The sequence below is a fragment of the Geospiza fortis genome, unplaced genomic scaffold, assembly GCF_000277835.1.
Source record: "Geospiza fortis unplaced genomic scaffold, GeoFor_1.0 scaffold1278, whole genome shotgun sequence".
NCBI lineage: Eukaryota > Metazoa > Chordata > Aves > Passeriformes > Thraupidae > Geospiza > Geospiza fortis.
The window spans coordinates 659160-668691 of NW_005054536.1; the positions used below are offsets into that span (position 1 = coordinate 659160).

General features: G+C 46.1%; 1 protein-coding gene across 3 annotated transcripts; it reads left to right on the plus strand.

Annotated features, from left to right (window-relative positions):
- The first annotated feature begins 1063 nt into the window (after window positions 1-1063).
- On the plus strand, window positions 1064-9468 carry CDKL2 (cyclin dependent kinase like 2). Of its 3 annotated transcripts, none has more exons than XM_005429266.2 (13): window positions 1064-1283; window positions 3165-3359; window positions 3622-3800; window positions 3925-4037; window positions 4192-4331; window positions 4594-4682; window positions 5203-5329; window positions 5953-6224; window positions 6398-6488; window positions 7280-7391; window positions 7502-7608; window positions 7909-8001; window positions 8482-9468. In XM_005429266.2, exons 1-12 carry the CDS (start codon window positions 1116-1118, stop codon window positions 7966-7968), a joined length of 1653 nt encoding a protein of 550 aa, XP_005429323.2. In that variant the 5' UTR covers window positions 1064-1115; the 3' UTR covers window positions 7969-8001; window positions 8482-9468. The 3 variants fall into 3 exon arrangements, with proteins under 3 accessions (XP_005429323.2, XP_030919714.1, XP_030919715.1); XM_031063854.1 differs by having other exon boundaries at window positions 7307-7391; XM_031063855.1 differs by lacking the exon at window positions 7909-8001.
- Window positions 9469-9532: the final 64 nt, after the last annotated feature.

The window sequence follows — 9532 nt, forward strand, 5'->3', positions numbered from 1 at the left end:
GGCTTCCCCCGTGGCACGGCCCCGTGGGGTCATCGCCCCTGTTCTGACATGTGAAAAATGCATGTATTTTATGATTGGCTTTTTGCAAATATTAAAATGAATATTATATGTGTTGTGTTAGAAAATAATGCTGTATTAATTCTCTTAAGTAGTGTGGTAAATATAGTTTTAGGTTATAACAAAATGTTAAAATAGAAACTATGCTATGTAGGATACTTTTTTTAAAGAAAGACTTGCAGCGAGATAGCAGCCACAGGACAACCAAATCTTTCAGAGAAAAAGAATTTATTGCCCTCTTATCAGAAGAAACAAACTTCTTCCCACCTCGAAGGCGCTGTTAGGATTCAGAGGAGGAAGTTGACAATGACCAGACAGAATCCTGTATTTGAATGGAGTTTAGGCATCATGGAACACCTTTCTTTCCAAAGTGCCCTTAGTTGTGACACAGAGGCCATAAAACTGAGGCGGGAATCTTGGGAATATCCTTGTGGAATGCCTTTGTTTCTGCAGTTTGTTCCTGGAGCTGTTTTCCTGCACATGTCCTGCCGTGCCACTGCTGCCCAGAACATGAGAAGTCAGTGTTAGCAGAAGGCCAGACCGTGGGTTGCTACATCCGTCACAGGATGGAAGAAGGAACAAGGGGATGCTGGATTAAGAATGTATTGGCTGAAAATATGAGTAAACCCACACGGATGCTTCAGCTTTCCTTCCCCTCAAAGGGAGCAGGTTCATGCACGGTGTTGCATTGCAAATATCACGTGCAGACAAGTTTGTAAAATGAACTAAAACCAAATTATTCCGCCTTTTTCACCACTGATCTTTAGCAACATCCACAGCCTCCCATCTGCACGTGGAGCCCTCATTGCATGGATTCAGGCTGGATTTTTAACACTCAGCCCACCGCAAAAGAGATGAGGTTGCTTAGTACGCTTTTTAAAGCCCTAGCGGCTTTTAAAAAGCAATCTTTATAATATTTTACCCTTAAAACATTTTACGAGGCCTTTTTAAGAGCCGAGCGAGCTTCCGACCGCCTTTCGCGACAGGCGCGGCGCGGCCGCGCTTTACGGCGTGCCGTTGCCGCAGGGCCCGGGCCCTCCCGCCCCGCCGCCACCGCCATGGACAAGTACCAGGTGCTGGGGCTGGTGGGGGAAGGCAGCTACGGGATGGTGACCAAGTGCAGGAACCGGGAGAGCGGGCAGATCGTGGCCGTCAAGAAGTTCCTGGAGAGCGACGACGACGCGGCGGTGAGGAAAATCGCCCTGAGGGAAATCAAACTGCTCAAGGTGAGGCCGGCGGCACCGCCTTTTTTCTAGCAATTTCGTGCTTAAATTGCAAAGGGTTTTGTGTGTTCAAACTCCTTCGGCTTCCCCGCCCAGCATTCACGAAGTGTCACCGACACAGCCCAGGCCGAGGGGGACTCGCTTGGGCCCTGCTGGGATTTCCAGGTGCTGGATTTAATGGAACCCTCTGTGCTGTGACCTGGCGGAGCCGCTGCTCCCTTGGCCTGAGCGCCGGGCTGGATGCACCTGGCGGATCCTGGGATGTTCTGGCGTTGCCAGGGGATGGTGCGGTGTCTGTTGCCTCCTGGTGGTGGCTGTCCCCCTGTCCCAAATGCCTGACCTATTCTGCTGTGGATTTGCTGGAAATAGAAGAAACGCTGACCTTTCAAAGCCTGGGAATGTGACTCTAAACGGGCTGGGGGCTGCCGGGGTCACCTGAGACAGGAAAACGCTTCTAGGAAAGTTTTCCTTTTTTTTTTTTTTTCTATCCATGGCACCTTCCTGGCAGGAAGGATTCCTGTGGGATTCCCTGAACCATGTGTGCACTGTGTCCTTTGTTGTTGGAGTGTGGGATTTGCCTGGTGTTACTATTGTGGGGAAGGACGAGGGGGAATGAATTCAGACTGAAAGAGAGCAGCTTTTGACTGGATGTCAGGAAAAGATGATTCCTTGTCAGGGTGGTGAGGCACTGCCATGGGTTGTCCTGAGGAGCTTCCCTTGCCCCACAGGAATGTTTGTCCCATGTGCAGTGCTTGTCCCTCTGCATGGGCACATGTGGGAGTTTGGAACATTGGGGCCCAGATGATCTGTTTGGTGAAAAAAAAAGAAGGAAAACCTTATTTCCAGGCTACTCCTGTGATGTGGGGTGCTCCAGAGGTGGGAATACTGGCAAACCTGGGTCCTTTCCTTTTGTCTGTGCACTGAAGAGGGGGGAAAAGTGGTGTTTGCCTTTACTGCAAGAGCTACAGAATTGGAGTTAATAGAAATGCATGCCGCTCAAAGCATTATCCCTTTAAACCCTTCTGAAGTGGATCTCTGTGAGCTTGGATTGTCCCTGCTCTGAGTTACTCAGTTACTGAGCAGCACCCAGGTGTGCTGGGAATTAACTGCTTTTCCTGCGTGAATGGAGCCTTTGCAAGGGGAATGTTTGCGTATGCAGCTCAGGAAGGGTGGCTTCTCACAGGGGAAATAAATACCTGGAGGTTTATTCTCTTTGTAGTTCCTTCCCTTGTTCCCTGTCAATCTTTGGGTTTAATTTTTTTTCCCCCTCGAATTTGGACAGAAATTTAACTGTGTCTGAAAACAGCAAAAACTTCTTCAGATCTCCTGTGTGGGGAACAAATCATTCTTGGGAAAAGAGCTTTTTCTCTTATTGGTTACCCTTTAAAAATTCTTCTCTTGTCAGACCTTCTAAGAAATCTGGGCAGGCACAGGTGCAGGCTGGCTGGCACTGCCTCTGCCCTGGCAGAGTTTCCCCTACAATTCCCTGTGCTTTGCAGTCCTTGTGCATCTTCCTGGGTCCCACCCCTGGGCTCTGCTGCTGCCTCCAGGCAGCCTCTGGGGATGTTTCCCTGCCAGGTTCCAGCTAATAAATAACGGTGCTCTGTAGCATGGCCTTTTGTGTTGGTGTGTGATAAATGTGTAACAAATGGGAGGTGGAGTCTTGTCTGCTGGGGACACAAAATAAACAAAAGTATACATGACAAAATAACTGGAAAACACAGCTGCTTTTTCTTCCTCTTTTTATTCAAGTTGCATTTTTTGGTACTGTCCAAGCTGGGCTGCAGTTAAAAAAGTTAACTGCAAAAAATTTAAAAATAAAATTTCCCTTTATAGCTTTTAGTAAGTGTTTTCCCTCACTAAACATTCCCTGTTTTTTGACAGCAACTGAGGCACGAGAACCTGGTGAACCTGTTGGATGTGTGTAAGAGGAAGAAGAGGTGGTACCTGGTGTTTGAGTTTGTGGATCACACGGTGCTCGATGACCTCGAGGACTCTCCCAATGGACTGGACTTCGAGAGGGTTCGGAAATACTTGTTTCAGATTATGAGAGCAATTGCCTTTTGTCACAGCCATAATGTAAGTATCTACAAGAAATCAGCTCTGCAGCTGCAATCAGTAGATACATATTAGAATAGAAGTGTGTATTTTTGTATTTGTATGTATTTGAACTTAGAGAAATAGAAAGGAAAAAGAGATACATAAAGTAAATGTGTCTGAAATTAGTGGTTCTGTGTTTGTAATTTTCTACTTGAATATGGGAAAGCTGCACTTCTTGCTGAGCCAATCAGTTTGCTATGTACACACAGGGAGTTTGCCTGACTTCCTTCTCTCTGTGCAGATAATCCATCGCGATATTAAGCCAGAGAACATCCTGGTTTCCCAGTCAGGAGTTGTGAAACTCTGTGACTTCGGGTTTGCCCGGCCCTTGGCCACTTCTGGGGAAGCTTACACGGACTACGTGGCCACCCGCTGGTACAGAGCCCCGGAGCTGCTGGTGGGGGACAGCAAACCTGGCAGGTGAGCCTGGCCTGCCAGCCTGGCAAGGGCTCTGGGGAGCATGCAGGGGGTGCTCCATCCCTGCCTCAGCCTTTGGAGCCATGGAGCTGTGCTGAGCTGGGGTGCTGGGGGTTTTTCTCCCCAGGCCTGTGGACGTGTGGGCTGTTGGCTCCCTGATAACAGAAATGCTTACAGGAGAGCCCCTTTTCCCTGGAGACTCAGACATTGACCAGCTCTACCATATCACCAAGTGCCTGGGTAAGAAGAGCCCGTGGGGCTTGCTCAGGAGTGAAAGGCTCAGATTTGTTTTGATGGGTGGAAAGATAACAAGCCAGACTGTAGCCCTTACTAGCATTTCAGCCTCTCACATGTTTCACTGTCCTGTATTTTCCACCTGTTTGCCTGATTCTAGGTAACTTAATTCCAAGACAACAGGAGTTATTCTATAAAAACCCCCTCTTTGCTGGCATGAAGTTGCCCGAGGTGAAGGAGCTCGAATCCCTGGAGAAACGCTATCCCAAGCTCCCTGCTGCAGCGCTGGAATTAGCCAAGGTAATTAACCGAGTGTTTCCTGTGAGTGTTCCTCTGTTTCCATGCCCTTCTGTCAGCTCCCCAGGCAGTGAGCAGCTTGGGTTGGCAGCTTGGTGGGGGATCCCAGAGCTCCAGTCCAGGGTGATGGGGACACCCAGCCCTGCAGGGCCAAAGGGGTCACTGCAGGGATCTTTTCCTCATGCCAAAGCTTTTTTTTAATTCCTGCATGCCAAAGCCTTTGTTTAATTCCTGCTGTGTTTTCGTCCTCCTGCTGGTTTGTCAGGAGTGCTTGCAGATGGACCCAGACAAGAGACCATCCTGCGCCCAGCTCCTGCAGGGTGATTTCTTCAACAAGGATGGCTTTGCTGAGAGGTAAGAGCTCCTTTCCTGCTCACTGCAGGCTCAGGTTAGAAAGAAGTGAAGCAGTTGTGCTTGGAGACTGCACACTGCTGGGTTTGCAGAGCTCACAGCTGCTGAATGCCTCAGTTTGTTTTGGCTTGACCTTCCTGAAAATAGAGTTGGAAGGGAACACATTGCAGTGGCACATTTACCTTGTTGTGACATTAATTAATCAGTGTCACCCCACATTGGATAGTACAGTCTTACACTGTGTTCACTCACTGCATCTGCACCAAACTGGTGCAGATTTATTTTTTATTGCTGTATTGCTGTATTTTATTGCTTTATTGCTGTATTGTGAAAAATGTGTGCAGAAGATTTTATTTAATGTATATATTACATTTGTCTTCTCATTAGTTAAAAGGCACAGTTTGTTTGACTCTTTTTAAATAAAGTCCATAGGAGCCTGGGCTTAACAACTGATGATGCTATTAAGATAAACAGAAGCCCTTTCATTATTTGTTTCTTTCTTTTCTCCTTATATGGAATGTAGATTTACTCAGGAGCTTAAACAAATAATCCAGAAAGATGCCAGAGACCACCAGTTCAAAAAAAAATCTAAAATCAATAAAAGGGACAAAGATGATGTTTCAGAAGAAAGAAAAATCATCAGCGTCCAGGTTGGTCCATCTGTGTTTTCCAAACCTGTATTGTTTTGGGGTTTTTTCTCATGTTTTAAATCATTGTTTTTAAAATAGGTGCAGCAGTTTAAATTCCTAGGAAATAGCTTGGGAGCATGCAGGGGGCTCTTGGGCCAGTCCCTTTCAGGTGAACCACACAGTGGTGCAGTTCCTGGCAATACAGAGCTGGAGAGGAATCACTTGGGAAGCAAAAGTCATGCTTTATGCTGCTGTTAACCTGTTTTAAAGCCCTGTCATCAAAATTAAAAATTTTTCTTTCAACTGGATACCAAGGATGCTTCAGAGTGACTTTGAGGTGACATTGAGATGAGTTTTTATTTGATTTCTTCAGAAAAGACACAGGATACAGCTGGTTTTCCTCTATAATTTCTGATTCCAGTCTCAAGTGACTTATTTACAGAGAGTGCTGGAACCCTGACAAGTTTTCTCCTGTTTGATGGAAAGCAGAGATTTTCTAACAAAACCAATTCCATATCCATTAGATTCTTGCAGAATCATGCACGTGTAGGCTTCTGACATGTTTTTTTTTCCTGCATGCACTGCCATAAACTGCTTTTTTAACCATGACTGTAAGGAAAGATGATGTTTATCTTCCAAAACAGGATTTCAGCATAGGCCCAAGGAGCAAAGATGGGAAGCTGATAAAGACCAAGCCCTCTAAAGCTGATGCAGAAAAAGCAGACCGATCCTCCAAGCTGAGCTTCCTCTATGACAACACAATCCACCCATTGGAATTCAGCCCTCAGACCAACCTGAAAGATTCAAGCAGCAACTTGGACTATGCCAAGAACCTGGGCACATTTATCCCTCCCATCAACCAGAACTTCTCTCCTACATTTGGGATGGGGTCTGGGCCTGGGAGCCTTAATTACAGGTAAGGGAGCAGAGCTAGGGGACCTCCTATCCATCATTCCTGGGATGTCCTGGGAGGGGCAGGGTGACAATGTGGGAGCACAGGATGTGGGGTTTGGGACACCTTGCATTTGGTGCTTTATATTGGCTGTGTCAGCCCAGCTCATACCAGCTGTGGGGCATTTCTGATTACAGACTTGATGAAAAGAGTAAAAAATACTTGAACCCCTTGCTAAAGGCACGGAAACCTTCTCCAGTGGGGCGTAGCAATGTCAGCCTGACACCGGTGAGTCATCTGTCTGTCTGTCCTCCTTGGCCATGCAAAAATTAATTCAATTGTGTGTTGTATTCTCAAGAACTCCATCTGGTCCATTTTTCACCATAACTCCCCGCTAAAAGTACTAGAAATACTAGAATACTAGAAATACTACTGGTTTTGTTACCCCTTTTTCTCTGCTGATTTTTTGTTCGTTATCCCTCGCTAACAGTTCTTAGATAAAATATATTTTATGTCAGAAAGCAATTTTTAATGAGGGGGGCAGTCCAACACAGGATATCTGTGAGATTTGGAATATATCCATGGCCTCCTGCCTGGCCAGGAGCAATAGACCATGTGTGCTGTGCTGCTGAAGCAGAACCGAGGGTTTGGATTTAATGTGGCCAGGGCTTTACTTAGTCATGTCATAACTGCATTAAAAATTGATAAGGAAAACAAGTGAAATGGAAAGTTTTCCTCTTCTCTCACTACCTAGGCACGATGATTACTGTGCCAGCCAGGAACACTTGCCTTTTTCCAGATAACTAATCCCAGCCATTCTCCAAGGGCTGTATTTTATCTCTCCAAAAGCAGCCTCACTTAGATGATTGTTTTTATTTTGCTGTAGCATTTCCATTGCTTGTGTATAAAAAGCACTTGAGCAGTTGAATTCCTTCTCACACATCAGATTCTTTTGTCTTACTCTTGGACAAATTCCAACTACATCAGAGCATTGCTGTGCCACTGCTTTTTTTAAGCTTGAAAATAGCTTTATTTTTGTCTATATTTTCATGAGCTGCTCTATATGCCCTTGACTATAGGATACTAATGAAAAACCTATCCTTCAGGCAAGTAAGAAGAAATGGGAATTCCTCAAGACAAATGTGCGTTTGCCAGAACTAAATCATCTCCCCGAGCTGAGGGGAGCGGAAGGTAGGAACTTTGAGCACCTCTAAATAGAACCTGGCTACCCAACAAGTGTCAAGAAGCAGTGTGTCAGCCCTCACTCCCTAAACATGGGTCGCCTTGGTTATGTTTTGCAGCTCGGCATCCCAGATTTCTGAAGAAGGAAAATAGAATGTTTGCAGAGTCCCAAGTCCCCTCCCTCGCTGCTATCGACCTTCATAACTCAAGTCTGCCTTCACAGCAGGTAGCAAGGCAATAAAGTGGTTTGTGCTGCTCTGTATTTGTTTGGTTTGCTTTGGTTTTTGCTTTCTCAACAGCATGGCCCACAGAATTCCAGTTTGACTCCTAAAGGAGCAGAATTTGCCTCGGGGTTGTAAGTCTTACACCAGGGGAGCATTTTTGAAGCCTGATTTGACCAAAGAACAGATTTGTTTTGAATTAGGTGTTGGCATTGCATGTGTCTTTAGAAGAATGTTTCTGATTGTCTTCTCTGTTGATGCTGCACTTGGAAATTGATCCTGTCTCTTTCTTTCCCAATTTATAGCTGTCAGGGACCTTGATGCCAGATGCATCAGAAGCCAACTTCCCCAGGGTCGAGCACTAGCCCTGGGGAGATGGTCACACCTGCCTGTAAAAGGTGGGCTTGCATTTCTGCTGTGTAGCCTGTTGGGGACTTCCAAATGGATGGTTTCATGAACACTCACCTAGGGATGGGAAGTGCAATAGGAAAATTATTTTATACTTCACATTCTTGCATTCTTGATCAGGACATGCAGGTATGGCAGACTTCTTACAGTACACAGCTCACTGTGCACAGTAAATAATTGTCCTGAGCTAAGGTGCTGGGCATTGGGGCTGGAAAAGAAGCAGCTCACAGAATTGAGGGGTTGAGCAAGCTGGTAGAACAGCAAAAAAAGGGGAAGCTGGCTGCCTGCATGTGGGGAGGGGAAAAAACAACTCAAGTTTTCTGATCTGTGAAGCACAGAGGTGTAAGTGCACAGCTTCAGCAAGGTAAGGATGTGTAACAAAGCAAAATAAAGGAAGCCTTTCACCAGGGAGCACCTCTGTGTTTTGTTAGTCTGTCCAGAGTCATTCTCCTTTTCTCCTCTTGATGCAGGTGACTGAACAGTGGGAACAATCCATCTGAGTTTCCAGGGGCTAAAGCTGCCAGGTGTCTGCAGGGGAGAGGAGGATCCCTTACTCCTGTTGGTGCAGCAGACTGCCATGGAAGTGGCTTGGGTCCAGGCCAAGGATGGAGCTTGCACTGCCTTTTTCTTGCATGCAAACAGCCTCTGGAATGTTGACTTTCTGGCTTAGGGCCAGGTCTTGTCTGAGAAGACTAGCGGTCATTGGTGTGTGACAAGGGCAGGAGCTGCTTTGGAGGACTCTGAAGGAAGCTGGGCTTTCTTTTGTCCAGCTGCTGCCCACCTGAGGGGTTTGTTTTTCAGTGAATCCTGACGAAAGCAGCTGTTAGAATTCTCATATTTCAGTGGGCTGCCTGATCTGGATCGAAAAGCACCTTTCAGTGAAGAAAACATCTGTGCAAGAAATACAATATCTAAATGTGTAAATCTGCAGCTGTTCCTCTGAAACCCTTGCTAATGCACTTGTCACTTTGGTTTAGGTTCCTTTTCCCTTCACATTTTTGACCCCACATCTGGGCAGTTGTCTTTGGGGTGTTTGCCCTGGGTATGTTGTCTGGCTGGTGTTGATGGTGAAGGAAGGAATACCCCTGTGGAATACTGAGCTGTGATGCAGGTGGCACATGGAATGTCTCAATAACTCATTGTTCCTTTAGGTCCTCTAGGAGAATGGGACAGTAAAACTTGACTGTTTGGAAACAGTTTTTGCTTACTTGGCTTTAGTTTGTCTGTGGTCAGTTTTGGGCTGTCCCTGTCTTGCTCAAAACTTTTTTCCATCAGCTGTCACAACCCACATGGTGTTATTAACTTAGGAACTTATTTTTCCACAAAATACAGCCTTTCCCATCCATGGATCATGAGAGAATATGGTCTGAGCTCATTGTATTTAGGGATTTGTCTCTATGCTGTCTCTTGACATGTACATTTCATTTGTAAATAAAAAGATCTTCCAATTCTGGGCTTGACTGTCCCCACAGTGGATGCTCCACTTGGCCGCAGTAGTCAGTCAGGTAGCCATGGGCAAAT